This window comes from Acanthisitta chloris, unplaced genomic scaffold (genome assembly GCF_000695815.1).
Source record: "Acanthisitta chloris isolate BGI_N310 unplaced genomic scaffold, ASM69581v1 scaffold44653, whole genome shotgun sequence".
In the NCBI taxonomy this organism is placed as follows: domain Eukaryota; kingdom Metazoa; phylum Chordata; class Aves; order Passeriformes; family Acanthisittidae; genus Acanthisitta; species Acanthisitta chloris.
Window position 1 is genome coordinate 1 of NW_008664152.1, and position 22,808 is coordinate 22,808.

A 22,808-nucleotide genomic window follows, 5' to 3' on the forward strand; every position below is an offset into this window, starting at 1 on the left:
GGGAGAGGGACGCGGGGACCTGGAAGGGACTCCAAATCTACTGTCCCCTCCCTTGGCAGCTCTGGCGAGACGCTGAGGAGAGGGGCGTGCAAACTCCTGCCCCACTCGTGCTGCCGGTGCCTGCGTCTGCTCATGTCCTTCTCTCTCGGATTTCAGCGGATTCTAATTATCCCTAAGAAGAAGGATAATTATCCCTAGGAAGAGGGATAATTCTTTCGGGTTTGATCCGAGAGCTGACCTCCGAGAAGCGGAGATCGTTAGCTGAAAGAGAGACAGAGTCCCCATCAGCTGGGGTCTGTGCCTGTGGTGGTTGACAGCGGTTCTCATTTCCCAGTTGAAGGGTGGCTCAAAGCTCAGCTCAGCTCAACACCAGTTTATTCAGCTCTCCAGCTTCTGTTAAGGAGATTCCAATTACCTGTGCAGATGACTGTAGTAGTGTACCTCTCTTCCTCTCTCTCTCTCTTTTTAAAGCGATCAAATTATTCAAGAGTTTAAAGATTGATATTAAAGGTAATCCAGCATGAAAATGCAAGGTCTTCTCAACCCTGATTTAAGCGCTGAACTACTCCTGCACTGCTATCTATCTCTTGGCATATTCAGGGAAGATATCAAAGGCAAGAGTATAGTTTCAAATGTATATTAAAAATACATAATAAATATTTTGTCCGACTTCAAAAAAAGCGATAGGTGTTAGCAGTAATCAAAACATCCTGTGCCTAAGCACCATACAGTATCCCCTATAAATAAATCACACTCCTTTTCTAGTAATACATCAATAAGAATATATTAACTCAAGAGTGGCTTCCCTAATATTTTAAACATCTCGTGTCAGATTTTTATTTTATTTTTGTTAGTAATATATATATATATTTAAAAGGCTGCTTTTGAGTGGTTTAGATGCACTAGCAGAAGGAAAATGGGAAAAGGAAGGAAGGAAGGAAGGAAGGAAGGAAGGAAGGAAGGAAGGAAGGAAGGAAGGAAGGAAGGAAGGAAGGAAGGAAGGAAGGAAGGAAGGAAAAGAAAAGAAAAGAAAAGAAAAGAAAAGAAAAGAAAAGAAAAGAAAAGAAAAGAAAAGAAAAGAAAAGAAAAGAAAAGAAAAGAAAAGAAAAGAAAAGAAAAGAAAAGAAAAGAAAAGAAAAGAAAAGAAAAGAAAAGAAAAGAAAAGAAAAGAAAAGAAAAGAAAAGAAAAGAAAAGAAAAGAAAAGAAAAGAAAAGAAAAGAAAAGAAAAGAAAAGAAAAGAAAAGAAAAGAAAAGAAAAGAAAAGAAAAGAAAAGAAAAGAAAAGAAAAGAAAAGAAAAGAAAAGAAAAGAAAAGAAAAGAAAAGAAAAGAAAAGAAAAGAAAAGAAAAGAAAAGAAAAGAAAAGAAAAGAAAAGAAAAGAAAAGAAAAGAAAAGAAAAGAAAAGAAAAGAAAAGAAAAGAAAAGAAAAAAGAAAGAAAACTTTCCAGATACTTTCCCAGAGGAACACACCATTCCCATTTTGGAGAGGACTAGAGAGTCCTCTCCAAAAAAAAATGCAATCCCTAAAAAGTGTCATGCTTTGCAGTCCTGGTATTAATACTGATGGGAATGACAAACATCACAAACACGGGTCTTCCATCACTGGCTGCCATTGCACATATCAGCTGCTTTCGAGATTGTTTAGTGCAGTGATTTGGTATTTGCTTTTAATGAGGCTCGGAAAGTAAAAGATTTTTGCAAGGCTTAGGTGCTGGCGAGCTAATTACTAGCTAGAGAAAATATTTGCCACCAATTCCAGGGCAGAGATCCCCATGCTATCACTTTCAGTTAATGGTGTGCAGGATTTAGCCCGGAGCTTCCCTGCTCTAACCATCAGAACCAATAATCTTTACTTTTCCTACTGCTCGTGTATCGATAGCTTCTCTAGCCTCAGGCAGCGGCTTTGATATGTTAATATTTCTGAGTACCAAATTCTGCAGAGATCATATTAATGTTGTACATACAGAGTGGAGCTTTGCCTTAAAGTTGAATATTCAGATAGCTCATTTCAAAAGAAATCACTTGAAGAAATGAAGCTTCTATTTACAGGAGTCGTCTGTGGTTTTTAATCATTAAAAAAATCCCTCCCCTCTTATACTTTCCTATTAATCGTCTCAGGCTTTTATTACATACCATTCCCTTTTAATTCCTCTCTAGGTTGCCATTTTAAAAGCAGAATAACCTGATTCATGTTTGATTTTTCTCTCTTTTTCATTCTCTCTCTCTCTTTTTGAATTTATATTTTTTCTTCTTTTTTCCTTTTTTTCCCCCTTCTTTTCTGTGGGGGTGGGGAGGACCTACACACTTCTTTTTAAAACGATCCCCAAGCCCACTTCCACACCTATCCCTTCCCTATCTCTCGGACATGAAGTGTATTCAGGCTTGGTGTCCTCACCTCCATATATTTGGACTAAAAAGACAACACGGTGACATTTGGCCTGCATCGTTTTATGAAATCGAGATGGCAAACTCCAAAAAAAGCTCTTGTTTCGCTTTGTGATCATCCATCGTTCCTGCCCCAGGCTAATTTCAGAAGCTTAAATACTGCTATCGCCTCTGGGCCATGAAGAGAGAAGGGCCAACCTATCGGCAATAGCTCTTTTTCGATTGCCCTTGGCAACATAAAATACAAACTACTTTGAATCAAAACATTTTTGGGGAATTAATATGATCTGAACTCTGCACGTTTTAAGAGATCTTGAGTTTGTCAAATCGCTTAGAGGTGACTGACATCCGAATGCATTAGCGCCTGGTTAGGAACAATCCTCAGATCTTATCTGATTAAAAAGAAAATTGAAAAAAAAAAAAAAGGAAGAATAAGTAGAAGAACAGAGAAGAAGAAAAAAGAAAGAAAATAACCACCTTCTTCTTAAAGTTCAAGCATCAGTCATCATAAAGCCTACCAATAAAATCCGGGGAAAGACGCTCCCCTTTCTCGCCTCTGTCTTTTGTGTACTTAGTCGTGGTATCACCTCTTATTTGAAAGGCAGTTGTTGGGCCTTGATCCTCTTCCCCATTCTAATTTTAATTTTTTTACATTCCAAACTACCGCTTAATGGCTCAGTCATTAAGGACGAGGCTTTGGGCAAGAGGTTGAAGGAGGCAGGTGAAGGCAGGGGCTGAGGTCTTTGCACCTCGCCCCAGGAGAATCTTCTCCCCTGCTATTTTTTGTGGAAATGAGAGCGGAAAAAAATAGAGTGCTGGGATGTTGCCACCTCCCCAGGCATCCCAGGATAAAGGAATGGCCAACTGGGACATAGAATCATAGAACCATAGAACAATATATTTAGGAGAACACCTCTAAGACACCCTACTTCAAAGTGCTATTCCCTGCTCTGGTAAACCAACTGGAGTTACCTGGTCAGCCCTGTCCCTCTCTAGCCCTCGGAGAGTGCCTCAGGACCCCCATCTGCCAGTCAGTACCCTCCGTTCCTGAGCCCGGCCGTGTCCTGCCCCAGGTCGCCCTGCCCGCCCGGCAGCTCCAGACGCTGGAGTGGAGCTCGGTGCAGTGGACTGGGGACCCTGCGGCTGGACCGTGTCCTCGCTCCCAGCTTTGAGCCCACCGAGGGTAAGGCAGATCCATTCCTCGTCTTCCCTCTGTTGTCCTCTTCCTTCCCTTTTCCCGGCTCTTCTGAACCTTACAAGAGCCTCGGGACTCCTGTAATAGCCCATCATTGTGTTCAGGTCTTAACGCGCTGTCATTAGCGCTGTTGTCTTCTTCTCTTCTCGTCTTTTCTTTTCTGTTCCAAAGGCCAATTTAAATCGCATTAGAATCCTAAATAGCTGGCTTAATTAATGGCTTTCGCGGCTCCAGCTGAGATAATCTCCAGCCGACTAAAGCCAAATCGTTTGGCGACTCTCAGCTTGCCAGGAGTTTGGGGCTGGGAAGAGGGATGGAGGGGGCTAAGCAGCGGGTTCGAGTAGGCTCTGCCAGGGCACCGAGCGCTCTGCCGGCCCAGGAGGGAGCAGAGCCGGCAGCACCCTCCGCTCCTGGCACCAGTCAGACCTGTGGGAGAAGTTTGGTGAAGAGAAGAGGCTGAGTTTTGAGAGCTTTTATTTGTTTGTTTTCTTCATGGTTTGTTTGATTTTATTGTGGGGTTTTGATTGTTTGAGGGTTGGTTTGTAATTTTTGTGGTCCTCTTTTTTGTTTGTTTGTTTGTTTTCCCTGCTAATCTGCAAAGGTGTAGTTCTGGCTGTGGACAGAAGGGTGATGGAAAACCCCTGGGTGGCGACCTCACCTGCTTTTTGTCTCTGTGCTTCTCCTCTTTCTTTCTGGTGTGCAAGTTGTGTATTATAGCTTCTGTCTCCCTTTGCTCCATTCCAGGCTGTGAGGTGTTGTGATCTGCACAGTCTCACCTTGATCTGCCTTAGTGGAGATTTCAGAGTCACACACACACAGGATGTACACCATGCAGAGCTGCCCTTGGGATCCCACAAACTTAAGCACACACACAGGGAACAAAGTATGCAGAAGCAGAAGTGGACACACAACACACATGCACACAATACACACACTAGCCAGAGCCTCCTGCAGAGAGCACAGCTCTGACCTTCAACATCACTTGTTCTGTCCCACGCAGAGCCCACTCATGAGACACCACGGGCAGAGCCTTAAACCTTTACCTTCACACACACACACCCTGTGCTGCACACAACCTGTTCAAGTCTCTGTCCTGCAGGAACAAGCACAGTTCACGGACACTGTCCAGCAGCATACAGCAATTTTCCCAAGCTGATGCCACAGAGAGGGCTTGAAGAGGCATTGAAAAGTGCTGATGAGTTCTTATGGCTTGTGCATAGGAAAGAAGAATGAAGTAGATTTCTTTTTTTTTGGCTCTGGTTTGGGTTCTACCCTTCACCCCAGGAGCTGTAGAAGTTCTCCTGTATCAGAGTTGATACATCTTGGAGGGCTTGTCCTCAGTGTCTGAATCTTAACCTACATTTACATGTTCATACAATCCTTAAAGTTGAGTTCCTGTAACAATATCCCTTATTTATATTATTGTTTTCCACCTTGCTTCTCCCAAACTATTTTTTAACATTGTTTAAACTTAAAGCCACTTTTAATATCCTTAAGAACATGGTGCAAGTAAGATGCTGGTCTTAAAAATTGCTGCTGAGACCATCAGTCCTACCGAATCTTTTGGGGTTTATTTTTTTAAAAAAAACCCCATATTTTGTGCATGCAGGCATGTCTTTGTTTCCTTAGCATGGACATTGTAGTGAGGGGCATCTGAGAATTGTTTCTGTTTAGGGAATGAGCTGGTTTGTGTGACTATTTTCATGATGCATAGTTTGTTGACTTTAGTGAAACCAAAAGAACAACTAAAAAAAAAAAGCAGCACTTTTTATCTTTCTTGACAAATGTAGATGAGTTTTAGAATTTTGAATATTTTGCTCCTCAGATTAATGACTGGGTCATGTGAGGATAATTTAAAGAACATTTTAAATAACTTATAGACCTTTGTGAACTGAACATGGGATTAAATAGTACTGATAAACTCTGTACAAATAGCTGTTTCCTTAGATTTGCTATGTGCAAGGGATAAAAAGTGAAGGAGGGGCAGATTTTCATGTCTTCATTTTGTAACATACTGTAAACTTGCAAAAATTTCAGAACAAGGCAGAGAATATGCTATAAACTGGAGACTTCCACTAACAGCACCTGTAGATATAAATAATAAACTAATAACAAGCATAGCATGCTATTATATTTGATATAGGATTAATCTGTCAGCACTCAGACATGTTTATACTTAATAATGTACACAAGCACATAAACGTATATATCCTGAAAAAGAAAATAAGCAGTGCTTCTGCCTTGTTGTCACCAGTTTATTATGATGTTTCCTTCCATAAGTACATGATAGTTATGGGTAGAGAAAGGGACTACATAGCCTTGAATGAATATAAATTACTCATCATATTACAGCTGTTATAATTAACAAATAAGAAATTACCTTACAGAGTGCAAGGATGTGTCTATCTCTACAAAATTATAGACAGGCATTTAAAAAATATTTGTATTTAAAGTGTAAAAACTATCTAGTGACATAACAGATGTTTCTCTCTCTTATTCCTAATAAACAAAAACATTGTTTATGAAAAGCATGAAATATGTCAGAATAAGGATTTTATCAATGAAAGGGTGCACAGATATTTAACTCGGAGGGCATCAGGGAGCCTTACATTTTAGCAGATGTCCAAGTACGTAACTAAGTCACAATAAATCACAGTACTCCGGCCACCCTATTGTCCTCTTTATCTATACAAAGAGAACCTACAATCAAAACAGGCCAAGATCTCTTTGCATCATATGTTATTGGGATTTTCTTTGTGTTGACAAGACTGTTGGGTTAGAGTATGGCTCTGTTGTTCTTGCTGCTGTCATCTACATAACCCATCATCAGCTTGTGTTGGCATTTCATACTGACTTGTGCTATTTGATGGGGAGACAGGAATAAGACAGGGAAAATGCTCTCTCAATGTTAGCTCTGACTACCTTTTTCAGTATTACATAGTCTAACTGTTGTTCATTCTAGGCTTGGAAAACAAAGCCAAAGTGCAGTTCACACAAAGGAGTATGTCGTGTTGAGCATGAAACAGTCAGTCAGAGGGAAAAAGATTGGGCCCCAAAAGTAAGCTAACAAAAATGAACTTAGTCTTTTGTTATTCCTCTCCCTCGGACCACTTGAAAATAACCATAGATTAGAATCAAAAAATAGTTTGGGCTGGAAGGGGGCTTTAAAGGTCGTCTACCCCAATCCCCTGCATTGAGCAGGAATATCTTCAACTAGATCAGGTTATATATAATCTCCTGAGGTAATTCCGGAGCTGAGGCAATTCGGTATATGGCAGCATTGGGTCCTGGTCTGCTGCACAAAGTATATCTCTTCCTCACCCATCTCTTTCCTTGTGACCAATCATACTTGTTGAAATCAACATGAAGATGACAGATCTGAGGGTAAAACTCTGTCGTGAAGGAAGAAGAAGTAATTGAACAGAGCTGGATGAAAGAGAAGCCCTGAAGAAGAGTTTGCGTGCCTGAAAGCTTCCCTTATTTCTCTTTTTCCCGAATCTATCAGTTGCAATATGAAATATATTCTCCCTTCATCTAAATCTTGTCTTGCCTGTGTTTTTAAACCTCTGTGGCTGTAAGAGCACAACCATCACCATTTATCTCTAACATAGTATCTTATGGCAACAGATGAAGTCAGACCAGACCATGTAGTCAATTCCCTATGGGAATAAACAGTTGTCCTAAAAACAAGTCTTCTTAATGTTCACAGGCCCATTTCATGTGGCACTCAGAGCACAAAATTGCTGAGGCAATCTGCTGGATGATTCTACCAGTTGTCTCACTGTCTGCTTGCTCTCATTTTCTTTTTCCTAATCCTGCAGTAGGGCCAATGCTGTGGGTAACCAGTCAGTGAGCAGCAGCCACTGTTTTTTCTCCATGTACACTGGTGGGGACACTACTTTGCTGTTTCTGTGTGTGTGTCTCTTCATTTGATGAGTTAAGGGGGTTCTTATTTATCCTGGTGCCAGCTGCTAGTCCATAAAGATTTCCGAAGCCAGTAAAAGCTGCTAAGAGTAATGGGGATCTCCAGGTTGAACTATTAGACTCATGAAAAGCACTATTTCCACTCTATTGTTGAGGGTATTTTCTTCTGCCTCTTCAGCTGGTGTCCGTTAGCATCCCATCTCTCAAATACATTCTTATGACAAGTCGTGAGGACTGACTTTGCCAACAGCACCTACAGTGGCATTGGGTTGACGGGAAAGAAAAGCTGTTTGTTGCCACTGCTGTTTAGTGCAACTTAAAACATACCTTGTCATCTTCATGTTGAGCTGCACTTCTTAACAAAATAATTTATCCACTCTGATGCATGATAAGGGGAAAAAAAGGAGTACACAAAAGAGTGTGGTTTTGGCAAGAAACCTAATCCTTCATCTTCCCCTGTGGTTGCCCTTGTCCTTTCCTTTCTCTTTTCCGTGGCTTCCTCTTTGTTTATTGTAACACTTTTTTGTGCTTAACATGTGGTGGAAAGGCCAGAAATCCATCTATTTCCTCTCCAAGGTGGTGTTTGTGGTAGGAGATATGTACTTTCAAAAATGCACACAGTTTGTGACAAAGGCATAACTACATCGAGAAAGCACCATGCTTATCTCGTTGTGTCAATGAATAATTAATAGAGTGAAATAATTATATGCAATAAATTTTACCTTCTTGTAATTTTCAACTTGTTTTCCATGTTTCTAGAAAACAAATGACTTGTTTTCTTTCACTTTTAACCCATATTTGGCTTACCTGGAATTGCTTTGTTTGAGATCATGGTGCTTAGGTGTGATATTTTAAAACATTTTAGACTGTAAGCAACTTTCTACTAAATAGTAATGAGGTATGTTCCAGTAAATTCTGGTTAGCATAGGAGCAGCTGCAGGGTAACAGGTTTTTGGATTAAAGGAACAATTATTTATCTGGCATAAAGGGTTCACATACTGGCTTAACCTGGCAAGAAGATAAACTTTAATATGACACTGATTTTCATACAGTCTCACTAGTTATCAAATGTACAGACTTATTGAAGTAAATAAATATGTACACAGTGCTACTGTTTTCTTGACACGTATATATATACACGTGTGTATATGTATTGTATGGCAGATGCCAAACAAACAGATCTAGCCCGTGTTAACACTTCACAAATGTACCTGACAGACCAGAAGTTTGAAAATGTTGCTTGAAAATATTTACAGGTTTCCAGGAAAAGAATCCACCAAAAAAACCCCAAACACCAAAACAACACAAACCCAAAATTATTTCAGGCATGTGTCACCAGATTTCTGTATATGAACATAGGAGCTCGTTAATTGTAGCTCTGAGCTCTGCAAAAATGTGCATCAGTGCCCTTGATGTGTATATGTGTTTGGTGATGCACGATTTGTCTCTATACTCTGTCTGAGAAGTGGACTCTAATATCTGTCCTGTAACATAATTAGAAAAGTCATAAAATGCCTTGCTGCACTGAGTCAGGATCTCACCCATCTGGGATTTATACCAAGAGATGTTCTTTTCTGGTATTGCTGTCAGCACAAATGTTTAAATATACCTTCAAGAGTTGAAATATTTGGAAAGAAATCCTGTTTGCCTTATGTAAACAAGCAGTAGTCTGTCTTTAATGAAATTTCATCCTTCAGTCTGTCTCTGAGAGGAATGGAACAGAGTCATCTTAATTAAAAAAGCTGGAAGAAGATAGAGAAGAAGGTATAGGATCTTGTCTAAAGTGAGCTTTTTTTCCTTTCTTCTCTTCTCTTCTCTTCTCTTCTCTTCTCTTCTCTTCTCTTCTCTTCTCTTCTCTTCTCTTCTCTTCTCTTCTCTTCTCTTCTCTTCTCTTCTCTTCTCTTCTCTTCTCTTCTCTTCTCTTCTCTTCTCTTCTCTTCTCTTCTCATTACAAAATTTAGATTATAAGCTAAAATTTTAAAGCATAACAAAGTGAGTTCTTGTCATGAAGAAAGATTAAGCTGTTCACAGGAAAGAAAAAATTATCACTGTAGTTTAAAAAAATACAGTATCTTTCCTTTAAACATGAGTGATGAGCAGAGATTAATTCTGCTCTAAGAGGATCTTTATATCATTATTTTCACATAAAGCAGCTGAACTCCTTCTAGTAGTGCATTGAATTATATGATATTTTATATTACTGTCATATGCAGCTCATTCTTTTTTTTCCTCTTTTTTTCCCCCAGGGAACAAATGTGCAGGAAGTGGGAAGATTTATTTCTTCCACAGAATTTTTCATTGTAGTCAGGTTGGAGAAGGCAGGTCTAAGAAAAGTGTTTTGCACTTGGTGATAAAATGCCTTAAGATTTTTGTCAGGGGTTTTTTGTGTTTTTTTTTTTCCTGGGACTCTGTCCTATTCTCTTGGATCAGTTGCAGAGAAAGTTTTCTCTTTCTCTGACACTAACTCTAAGTTAAAAGCTCAATTTTGCCTGAGGAGTTATTGATCACAGTCTTGACTGAAAGATTTGGTGATCATTCAGCAGTTTTAGACCCAGGCCAAGTAATTGCCACTCTCAAGAAATAAATTCCAGAACTAACCTGAGATAAACTGATGTAGCTCAATAGATTTCAATCGTTAATATCAGCTGAGGATTTGACCTAACTTTAGAAGGAATTTATCAGAGTTCAAAGGTGTGGAAAGCTGCAAATCACTGCAAACTGCAAGTGCCCTTGCATCTTTGTATCCTAAATACTGTTGTGAGAATTTAAATTAACATCTCATTAGAACCAGCATCCTAAATTTTTCATATAAATATAAATATGGTTCAATTTTATTTTGTTAATCATACTAGATAGGAGGGTCCTTACTGATAATAGGTAATTTTAATTGAGCATGAAATCAAATTATATCAAATAGCCATCCTGATGTATTTTGACTGTAAAGCTTATGAGATCTAATAAATCATTGTTCCTACACTGGAATTTCAAACCATTCATCATTCTCAAAACAACGCTAGTATAAAAACCCAAACCACACACCCCCTAAGAAAAACCAAATCCAAACAAAACCAACCACAAGTAAACAACATCATGACTAAATTCATCAAAACATGCAACATTTCTAACATTTCTATTGTTTTGTAGGTGGCACCTGCGTTGTCAACCCCACAGACCTGTTCTGCTCTGTTCCTGGTCGCTTATCTCTCCTCAGCTCCACTTCCAAGTACAAAGTGACCATTGCAGAGGTGAAGAGGCGCCTTTCACCACCAGAATGCCTCAATGCTTCCCTCCTGGGAGGTATTTTAAGAAGGTAAGTTGAAGGTGAGAATAACAAGTTCTAGACAGTGCTGCAATTTCTTTAATTTTAATTTCTGCGAACAGGCTTTATTCTCTTTCCATGTGTGGATAGGTGCTCATATTGTGGGCAAACAGAAAAGCATTTATTGAGAGGGAACACTGTGAAATTTTCAGTTAATGAAAGGGCTTACATTTTTTCATTATTTTTTACCCCCTCGTGTCAGTTACTCATCATAGATGGGTAAGTGTTGTTTTACCTTCTTTTGAATGAAAAAAAGAAAAGACCTTCAATGTGTGGAAAATTTTGTCAAAGCCACAAATCTGACATCTTGCTGAGAAGCAATCTCAAAGCAAATTGTTTTACCAAGTGTAGCTATAGCCCTCACTCAACAAAAATCTAAAACCTGGAGGTGTAGGGACACCTTTTTCTTCCTTTCTTCTTAGCATATCTGTTGAGTATAGAAAAGGTGGTTTTACTTTTCTCATTGTGAGATACTGGAGGAGAAGCAAGTAATTAGGTACAGTTTTGGCTCTGACCCTTGGCTGACCAGAGCAGACACCTGCAGAGAGCAGGAGCAGAAAGGAGGAAAGAGTCATGCTGCGCTCACGTTGCAAAGGAAAACGAGGAGGCAACTGTAATTCAGCCAGGCATCTCCAAGTCGCGATGTCCCTGAGGCATCAGCCCAGATGGCATAAGCTACTTTAACACCCTTTGATCAAAACTAGCTGAAAAGTCATCAGCTATTTCACTGCTGTCACTGAAGGCCACACTGATCCTCATACTTATACTGAAAGTCATTTTAACCAAACTGCAGTATTATGAGAGATGTAGGTGTTCAAGACCAGTCTTGAGCCATCTTGGAGAATAATGACTATAGATCATAAAATATTTTCAGGGCATAAGCCCCATTTAACTGTTTCTGTAGGCATTGAAATACAAAATCTACATCCATAAAAATTTTCCTCGCTTTTTGCTTCACCCTGGAGAAACCTACAGCTATTATTTTTTTTAAATACTCATGCTACAGACTTCATCAATACAGTGCAAACTATTAAGAATTCAAGGGCACCGACTTGAATGTGGGGACTTGTTTCTCTCTTCTGTTAAAATACTAGAATGATCCCCATAAGTTCTTGACCCAGTCTAAATATCCCTCTACCAAATCAACCCTGGGCATGGTTCAGGAATTAGCAAAAGCCAGGGGTTAGTCCCAGCCAGCAGTTTGGATTCTAATTCTGTTTTATGAAGCTGAGAGTGTAAATTAACAGATTTGGTCAGATTTGATTACACCTGAGGGTATCACATCTAAAGAACATGCTCAAACACTGTATTTGGCCAGCAAGGATGTAGCAAAACCAAATCTCATTGATGGTTTGCCTGAGACCTGGCAGGGTTGGTTTTGCAACCAACCTGTCACCAGTCACTAGTCAGGTACTTCACCAAATAGCTTTTCTTCAGAATTAAATGTTCTTCAGGATAAAGAAAAAAAAGCCTTGTCAGAAGACATTTTCTGGTGTACAACATGGCCAAAGCTTTGGAATTTCTTAATAGGTAAAAGCAGACATCCAAATGGTGATCTAAGTTTTGTTCCTTCCTTTGCCCAAAGGAACTTCAACCTGCACCCCAAAATATCTAATTAGACATGCTTAATATTCATTTATTGGTTTTCCTAAACTGAGGGCCCCTCAGTCTCATTTGGGATTAATTAAAGACTTGTTGGACAAAAGCGAAAGTGCAATTGTAGTGGTAATTCTTATCTAATGGAGAGGTCTTTCACCTGGAATGGGAGATATCAGGGTTCCAGTCACTGCTCTGTTCATTGCTTGAGCATTTTAACATGAGCTATTTGCTGTCATCTGACTGCTGCATCTGTCTAAAAGACAGGTTAAAATTCACTTAGGCTGAGAAAGAAATTCCCACAACTGCTGCATAAGTGGGTATGTCTCAAATGCTTTAAACACTGAGGTGCTGCAGAAAAGCAGGTGTGGGGTGCACCAGGAACCATTTTGTGAGAACAAAGTGGCATAGACATTTGGGATAGGGGCATAGTTGACAAACAATGGCTGAGATTTTAGCTTCAGCATTTTCTATTGCCTTATCCTTCTTCCTTGTAAGTACTGGGCTTTGTAGACTACATTTCTAAGGATGCAGGTCTCCACATCAATTTGAAAGGGATAGCTAGAGCTGGATTCCACACAGACATCTGTATTATCTGGTTTCCTTTAATAGTCAGATGAGCCAGATAAGTAAAGTCCACTCATTCTAGATATCTGTTTAAATAACTCTAGAAAGTCATGTTGCTCTCTAGTTTGTCTTTGGAACCTGGCTTGTCTAAATCACATATAAGCATTTGCACTGTCAATACTTGTAGTCATTGTAATCCCAGACTCTGGGCCCAAATCAGGATACTGGGCTCCACTAAGTGGGAAGCTGTCTGAAAATCTGATGCCTCTGTGACAGACATTAAAATGTCTAACTGTCAAAGAATCAATGTTAAAGACTCAGGTAGGGCAAGTAGGGTGTTAAGAATGCAGCTCCGAAACATTTCCCATTGATGTCACTAGCACAGGCTTTATCTCACACATTAGTCAACAAAGTGTGTACAATTTCTAGATTTATATTAATATGGAAAAAAGGTGCAGAAAATAACAAGTGTCTCTCTTTCCTGCTGTTCTTTCATGATAGAGCAAAATCCAAGAATGGAGGACGCTGCTTGAGAGAAAAATTAGACAGACTGGGACTGAATTTGCCTGCAGGAAGAAGAAAAGCAGCAAATGTCACACTCTTGACTTCCTTGGTAGAAGGTAGGGTTTATAGTATTGCAATATAATATAACCAGAATTAAAATGTTTCATTGTATACAACACTTTGCAGCCACAGTTTGATACTGTCCTCTGTATTTTGTATAAAGAGGAGAACTGACTTGCCTAAAGCCACTGACAGAACAAGTGGCAAAATGGACATTTGCTCCAAGATGTCTTGGCCCCCAGCAAGTGGCTTGGTTCTGCAGTTTCCTCAGCATTGATCCATGCTTTTTTGTGCTGGATTCTCACTTACAAATCAATGATTCAAGTGTTCTTGTGAGAGAGATGAATGTCTTATACCAACTCTATAAGTAGGTTTGTTTATCCTTTTTTTTTAAAACTTGTGAATTTCCTGGAGCTGATCCAAAAATGTGATGATATTTTTCTCTCCCATAAGAAAGCATAATATTTAGACAAGCCTTTTCCCCCCACACATAAATGAATGAAATCTGCTTTCAGATAAACTCTAGACAGCCCAGGAGATACTTTCTTGGCCTTTATTTGTTGTTTAAATATCATTCACCAAATACTGCCAGGCTCTTCAAACCTTCAGCTGGGAAATGCAGGTTCAAACCCCTCAGGCAAAGGAAAGAAACTCTACCTGCATCTCTTCTATTCTGGGTGAATCCACTAAGTACCCAGTTTGTTGTCTGGCTGCAAGTAGCAGCTCTGGGAATTTCAGATCCCTCCTCCTTGATGTTGAGACAACTCAGCTCATCCTAAAGGTCAACAACTTCTACAATCATAACCTGAAAGGTCCATTCAGATCTAGGCAAGTAGGCTGAGGTCTCAGCACATATTACCTCAGAATCACAGAATTGCAGAAAGGTTGAGGCTGGAAGGGACCTTTGGTGATCTTCTAGTCCAAACCTCCTGCTCAAAGCAAGGTCAATTAGAAGAGGTTGCTCAGGACCTTGTGTACTGAGGTTTTTATTATCTCAAAGGATGGTGACTCTTCAAGGCAGAAATATCATAGAATCCTCAACATTGAAGGTTTTTCAGCATCTATAATGAGAGACTGAGGTTCTTAGGGGCCACTGAGAATGCAGAGCTACAATGAGGATGCTCTGAAATACAGGTCTGTCCATATCACTCCTGCTTACAATAAAGGGAAAGCACTAATGGAGTTGTAGTGTTAGAAAAGGTACCAGGTTAGAGGAGCAAGAGCTGTTCCTACCCTTGTAGTCCTTCAGGCATCTTGAGTCTTAGCAGGGAAGAATAAACACAGCTATTTTTTCATTAGTAAACAGAGCAATGCCTTTTAGCTGAAAGAGGGTAGATTTAGACTAGATATTAGGAAGAAATTATTTATTGTGAGGGTGGTGAGGCACTGGCGCAGGTTGCCCAGAGAAGCTGTGACTGCCTCATCCCTGCAAGTGATCAAGGCCAGGTTGAATGGGGCTCTGAGCAATATGGTCTAGTGGAAAGTGTCCCTTCCAACCCAAACCATTCGGTGAGTCTATGATTCTATGTGGCCAGTAGCTCATTCATCAGAAGAGATTGTGAGTCTTTCAATTGTTGGCATAGGATTAATGGCAAAGTGCCTTTATTGTAAGTCAGGATCCCTTTTTCCCAGGGATGGAGCTGTGCTTGCCTCACTGCTCTTCATTCGAAGCCAGTAACAAACCTGTTCTCAAGCCTATGGTGTTGCTCTTGTTCTTGAACTGCCTTGCTGTGTGTCCTGCAGATAAATACTGACATGACTGAGCCCACTTTGATAGAGACCAATTTGCATGGATATGCTAATCAGGAATTTTATCTACTGAAATCTTTGGGAAAGACTCTGTGCATTGACATTCCAACAGTAAACAAAGTTCATTTCCTGCCTCTGTAACCAATCCTGGGTCAAACTTGGCAGTGTTCATTGAGTTCTTTGTGGTATAAGCATGTCCCTTTGGACATGAACATATTCCTTCCAAGTGAAACTAACATAGCACAGTTTCTACATGGAAACTTCAGTCGTTCCTGCTGCTGGAGGAGGCAGAAATGGAAGGACATAGGTTTATTCTGTGTCTTAGAGAATCTATAAAGAAAGCAACATTGGTTTTTACTGTGTGATGGCAATAAAGAAATTGAAATCATGACTTATTAGTCTTACTATATCTCTAAATATCTGGTGCACTGTGTGGACCTCTCATAGGGACCCAGGAGTACTTTAGATGGTTCTAAGTTTATTATTACAAAAGATACTCACAGCCTTCAATGTGTTGAAGCCTTTATTACCTCTGTAAGGCAGGAGTGTGCTTAACTTCTTGAATATCTGTTTGATGTAAAAAAAGGCAAAATGAGTTGTACAGTGATTAGGACTATTGACCCAAACCATCTCAAATGTCCTTGGCATAGCTAATGCATCTCTTCTTTCAAAACTGACTAAAATAATTTAGTTTTGGAGAACAGTGTTAAGTGACTTTATGAAAATTATTCTGTGGCCTCTTGTTTTCTGCAAATTTATTTCTTCTGGAGTTCGACATAGTTGCTGGCTCTTTACTCCTGTTCTTGATTTTGTCAGGTTGCCTCTTTAGCATCTTTGGTAGAAACTTCTAGGGCCCAAAATAGGAATTGTTTGACAGATTAGCTCTGTTCTTTTTGTCATCCACATAAATCAGCAAAATTAGTGTAAAGATGGACAGGGAGAATGAAGTAAGTATTGCAGGACTCTCCACAGCAGTTTTGCACAACCTGTAGGTGAGGGCTGCCCTCTAGTGCCTAGACCAGATGGAGGGAAGGGTCATTTTTTTGCCTCTTCTAAAAGGAAAATTCCTACATCTTGGCTAATTCAACAAAGGCTCCTCCATTAAAGACTAGTATTGTCTAGACTAAGCCTTACTGTTGCCTCAAAAGAGACAAAAGCCTCTCCAGAGGGAGCAAGGAAGGATGTGAAAGGAGGGGCTATGTTTCCTTCTATTCACTTGTGAGGCAGAGACCTAACATAAATGTGATTGCAGATGCAGGTAAAAGCAATGCATGAATGATTTCAAAACAATCAGACAAAAGAAAAGTAACTAGCAAAAAAATCTAGAGTTTGTTTTCCTGTCAAATCTAATAAAGGCACTAAATTTCCTATACACAGAATTAATGTTTTTCATCATTTGGGGGCCAAAACTCTTGAGAAAAATAGGTCAGCAGTTACTTTTTTCATCCTACTTCATCTGTCACACTTCTCCCCCACTAGCCTTTGTTTAAATATCCTTTCACTTGTTCCTCCTCCCTTCTCACCCCACAAATAGAATAAACTTTCCTTCCACCTCCCGCCTGTCCCTCCTCCCCCTGAGTAACATTTCTGCTGGGTAGAGCATCCGGAGGAGGCAAAGACGAGGAGAGAGTAGGAGGTTCAGATGCTGAGTGTCCCTCTCCTGGGACACAGCTTCTGCCTTCACTCTGCACAGGGGCATCTCTCACTCTTGTTGGACCCAGGAGACCCTGACACTGCTCCTTGCACCTGCCCACAGAAACCTTTCAAGGTACACGGTTGGTCTCTCTGCTGAGGCTTTCCAGAGCTGTCTCTGCCAATTCTGCTTCAGCAACTGTCCTTTTCTATCATGCAAAGCTCTCTGGTCAATTGTCAGACTACAGAGGAGAGGCAATGCTCCAAGAGCTGCAAAGCTGTGTACTGGGTTTAAGGAGAGTCCATGTTCCCCAGAACCTGCTCTTTGTCTCAAGGAGGCAAGAGCTGGGGATATCACACACAGGGCACCAAGGATTGAATTGTTTAGACTGAAACAGGGCAACTAACTACAAAAGTCAGGAATTCTAGGGGTTTCTACTTTTAGTACGATTCCTACCCAATGCAAATAACAACTAGTCAGAAGTAGGCAAATCTAAGGTAAAAGGGGTCAGTTCATCCACATTTCCAACATTTGCACATTCTCCCCTAAAATAAATGTTTGTCCAAATTATGATGTAGAAATAGGAAGGACATATTCTGCGATGTTTTATGCAAACTGCTTTTCCCCCACCACAGATGACTTCTATCCTGCTCTACAGTAATCCAAGGGACCTCCATTCACACAAAAAGATCACGATCCACTTCTAAATATCGATTTATCATTTCGTCCTGGTTTAAAATGGCATCTTTGCTCAACGATAAGACATGAGAAATTGTGTTCTGCAGAGTGTTTTCATGTCCAAAAATTGATTTTTGTTTTTATTTAGAATTTGAAGTTGTAATTTAGAATGTCTACTCCTTATAGCATATGGAAGTGTGTGCTTATATAAATAAGTATGCATAACTTGAATGTACATTCTTAGTATACCTCAGCTTTCCACTTCCAGGAAAAAAATTTTTGGAAATTTTTAATATTTTAAATCTATTTTAAAATTAGTGGTTTAATATTTTCAATATTTTAATTCAGTATTTCACAAATACAATAGTTACATTTGTATCTACATTTTTGCCTATCCACAAGGAGATAAGTAATTATTTTTCTTTTTGTCCATGATTTCATCTCGTTATATACCATAGCATTCAATCCCAATCCCAATCCCAGACACAGAAAAGATTTATACTTTTGAATAATTTTTTAGATCATCAGAACAGTTTAGTTTAATTTTCTCAGCTCAAGTAAATAGTATAAGCCATCTGTGTAGTTATAAGTTTGAATGAAAATTCACATTTTCATTCCCCTTTTTTTAATAGCAAGTGAAAACTTACAAATTTCATTCACTTTGTTGCTGATCAGGTTACATAAATGTCTACATTTATTCACATAAAGTTTTGCACTCTTGAAAAATATAAGACTCTTCTAGTGGCTAAATATTTACGTTCTTTGCTGTCGACATTCCTTGTATTGTTACGGGATCTGACTGGGACCAGGATAGAGCTGTCTAGAGAATTGTAATTCCACCTGATGACAGCTTCAAAGGGTTTGACTTTTGTCCTCTTTCCATGCTGGAATGAAGAGAAACCTATCAAAGTATTTTAATGGAATTCGGTTGAAAAGCAAAACCTTCTCTTCTACAATTGACTTACTCTAAGACTTTTTTTAAGGAAAGTGAAAATATAGCTGAAATAAAAATTTCAAAGCACCTCTACAGAAATTTAAAAGCTATGACTAAAATTTATACCTTTTCTCACCCATGAAGAAGTCTGGGAGAGATTTTATGAACACAAAAATGGCAGTCAACTCTATGCCTGTTCATTCTGATTCTCTGGTAACATATAACTGAAATGCATTTTCTTTTCACTTTACTTTCCATTTTACTTTCCTAGAAACTGTAAACTAAGTGGAAATTTGTTCTCCTTTCAGCTCAGAGATGATGCTTGGTTGTTAATGTTTTCATTCTCTTTAGTCATGCTGGAAAACATATTTTAAAATCCAATTAATGCAGATAATTTTGATTGTAATCTTCAATTTTTGATGCAAAGATACAAACATTGTTGCTGTCTGGTATCAGCAAACAGGTTGCCTGGGTGTAGTGCATGTATTATTTTAGTACCTGGATCCAGCTAGGTCAGATAAACACAGCAAAATCTTTGCTAGTGTAAACTAAAGGTGTTTCTTCTGGTAAAAACTCCAATGATAGAAGGGGAGACAAAATTTGAAAAGGGGGGAATAAGGCTGGAATAGAGGTCAGTGCATGAAGTTCCTTATTCCTCATACTGCCCCTTGCACAGGGCCACTGTTTCCACGGAAGTTGCTGCCTTCCTTGGCTTAGCCATGTCTGTGCAGATCAGACCCAGTCTTGCTGGGGATGGGATTCATCTCACCATCTCCATCACAGTTGTAACTGTCTTCTCATGTCAGACTGTAGTTAAAAGGGAGAAATCAGCACTTCTGGATGATTAATGATTAAACATTTGATTAGGTTGCTCAGAAAATCTGTGGAGTCTCCATAGTTGGAAATATTCAAGATTAGGCTTGAAAATTACATGAATAACCCAATATAAGGCATAGCTTTTAGCAGAAAATTATCTTTCTGAGTTCCCTTCTAATCTGGGCTTCTTTAGAATTCCTCTGATTCACTTTTGCCTTCCACTCTAGTATGGCATGACACACGCTTCAAGAGCTAGTTTGTCTCCATTGATCTGAAAGTATTAGGTCAGACATCAATACTGACATTTAATCAGACGAATTTCACCACATTTGTTCTCAAAGGGAGGAGTTACAGTTCCTGCATCCCTCCTAACTGCTCAGCTGGAGCATCAGCCTGGTCTCCAAAGAGTCAGAGTCCATTGCCATCTCTCATGATGGCAATCAAATACACAACTGTGGGGAAAAAAACAACAACAAACAAACAAACTAAGAAACACCAAACCAAACAAACAAATAAAAAACCCCACCAAAAAAAACCACCCACCACAAGCTCTTAAACCCCAAACTATTCTGAAGCACATCTCAGTTAGTCACTCATGCAGATGCACTTCTGGTAGCTGACCTATTTCTACTTTCTACAATGAGATGAGAGCAAGTGTCATCTGGAAGTGCCTATTTCCCACTAGAGAAAGACTAACTTAGGCACAGATGTTTGCAATCCAGGTGGCTGTGTTTGATCAGATAAATCCCACTCCAAGGCTGTCAGAGTCACAGCACACAGGTCAGAGTGTTCAGTAAACCCTAAAACAAAATTGTTGGTACTCTGAGCTAGGGAAGAGGGGCAGGTTCTTCCAGAGATATTTGGAAGCCAGCATGGAGTGGGGTTATGGTGTCCAGTCTCTGTAGTGAGGCAGGGAGGTGTTCAGTGTCGCAGACTTCTCACGAAACCTAATAGAGCCATATACTCCTTTTACCTTGATTTAATCACTGAAAAATGGCAACTATCTTCATTGTCCTCCCTTTTTGTTTTGCCTGGTCAATTTTGATTGCAATCTTTTTGGAAACAGGATTATTTCTTGAGCTTTCCTTTGGAGTCTGTTCATCTCTAACGAGGGCCACTTTTATTGTGCCTGTTGGCTTAACCCCTAAACAAATATGATGAAATGTGTGTTATCCCCACGACTCCCTCCTGGGACAGAGGGCTATTCTTCCATTAGACTTAGAGAAGTGAAACACCAAAGGCTGACTCAGCTCTTCAGAGTTATTTTTTCCTACCATCCACTCATTTCCATGCCTTAAATATAGATGAACTGGGCTTACAAAACTGGAGCAGCTGCCCATTACTCATTGGTGGCAAGGGAAGGAGCTAAACCCAAGTGTCTTGACTAGTATTTTCTCATATGAAGAATAACCTTCTTTCTCAGGAGACGAATATCCTTCCTATCTTCTGGCTGGCACCACCTGATGACTAAGCATAAATAGGCCAAATGGGCTGAAATGTGTAACTGAGTTGGGAATGGCTGTCTACAGAAGTGTTATGTTATTGGTTGGGGTTTTATTAAGAGTGGAATAAATTCTGTAACAATAATATTAGCAATATAACAGTAATAATAATAATAATATTAACCCTAAAAATTGACTGACCCATTTTATTTGACCACAGGGGAAGCATTACATTTGGCCAGAGATTTCGGCTACACCTGTGAAACAGAGTTCCCTGCCAAGGCGGTAGGAGAGCACATTGCCAGACAGCACATGGAACAGAAAGAGCAGACAGCGAGGAAAAAGATGATCCTAGCGACAAAGTAAGAAGGGAGGGGAAACTAAAAATGAAATCTGTCTGTCACTTCTCCATTTTGGATCTGGGGGCTGGAGGAGGGAGGAGTGGGAGTATGGAGCTGGGATTGAAGTGACTCCTATCACAACAGCACTCACTGACAGCGGGTGAGAGCAATCCTCCTCAGAGATGCTATGAGAGGGGCCTTATTTACTGCAGTGAGGTTTTAGTGGCTGTGCTCTCATAGCCTGTGGTTAAACAGGCACGTATATTTCTCAGATGCTTTGGTTTAGATGAGAGGAGAGGATATCATTACATGGTAAGATCTATAGGACAGAGGCTGGTTTTGTCTCCTGTTTGCATGTGAGCAGGAGATCTAAGCTTCCACTGAAGTACTAGTTACTGTCAGATAATTATCATAAGTCGGCCGAGGGGGAGCTGCTATGCAGAGGGAAAGATCCTTTCTGGATGGAAATTGCAGGAGTTCTCCCTGAAGTCAAAGGCACTGGAACAATGTACAACAGCAGGGGAGCTTTACTAAAGACATTAAAGACACAAAGAGAAGCCACACTTCTCTCTAAACAAGTCACTCGCCTCCCTAGAGCAGTGACATCATGTTAGGATAACACTTCATCTAGGTTAATTAGCCTTGATGAGGGAGGAATTAGCCTTCGTGAGCCACGGGAAACAGGAATAAATAGGTGTGTGGTATTACCGAATGGGCTAACTTTGAACACATTCAGACTCTCACTGTGCTTACTGCGGTGTCACATTTGAGGCTGCAGTAGAACTGAGGACAGAAACCTGAGCTCTCAAATCATCGCCTCAATGCCGGCAATGTTTGGAAATCATCCAGGCTGTGATACATCCAACAGTGAGAAATCACCCTGTAGTGGGGGAGAGAGCTAAGCAGCAACAGGATTGTCCTTTGTATCCCAGTGTCCTTCTGCTTTGCCAAGATGCCTGGCCTTGATATCCCTCTTGTATCCAGAGCACTTTACCTTGAAGATGCATGGGAGACAAGGTGCATTGAAACATCTCAAGACTGTGAGTCCTGTGAATACAACCTGTGGTAATTCCCTGGGTGATAGGATAACCATGTGTCTCAGGGTACATATTCTGGTTATGAAGGTGAGGAGATACCCTCATGTATCATGTTCCTAGTGCACTTGCACATTAAAAGGAATAAGTGGAATGTGATCTTAATCTTAGCTCTATTTATGTTTGTTTTAAGGGCTCAAAGGGCTTCAGACGTTAGAATAAACCAGTTGGCAAGGAGCAGTTCCTGTCTGCAAGTTGTATCTCCCCATAGCTATGGAGCCTATTATCAGCCTGCCCCCCCTAACTGTATAAGTGCTGATCCTACTGCTGGGCAGCACAGCCTAAACAAGAGTTAAGACTGCAAGTTACCCCAAGTGCTGAAGGATTTGCCCCATCTATGAAACATCACTCAACCATAATGAGACAAATCTTCCTCATTTTTTCCTGGCTATAGTGAGAGATCATATTGCCATGGATTGTAATAATCAGCATGTCACAGTTATGTCCTGTCCCCAAAGGCTGTTCCACTGAGGGGCATGTAAGAGTCTCACTATCCTTTTCATCACTCCATACCTACTTTCTCACCCTCCTTTACTACTGAGATGGGGAGTCGTGGGCGTTACCCCTAACC

The 22,808-nt window shown here is 40.1% G+C and overlaps 1 protein-coding gene across 1 annotated transcript in view; it reads left to right on the top strand.

Moving 5' to 3' along the window:
* Positions 1–3,381: 3,381 nt before the first annotated feature.
* LOC103798921 (transcription factor AP-2-delta-like) overlaps positions 3,382–22,808 on the top strand; it is a gene marked incomplete at its 5' end in the record, with an annotated part of 28,090 nt that continues 8,663 nt past the window's right edge. The window contains 4 exons of the mRNA XM_009071207.1: positions 3,382–3,568; positions 10,649–10,814; positions 13,488–13,606; positions 21,023–21,164. Coding sequence (XP_009069455.1) covers positions 3,382–3,568; positions 10,649–10,814; positions 13,488–13,606; positions 21,023–21,164 — 614 coding nt within the window. The remainder of the gene's footprint in view (positions 3,569–10,648; positions 10,815–13,487; positions 13,607–21,022; positions 21,165–22,808) is intronic.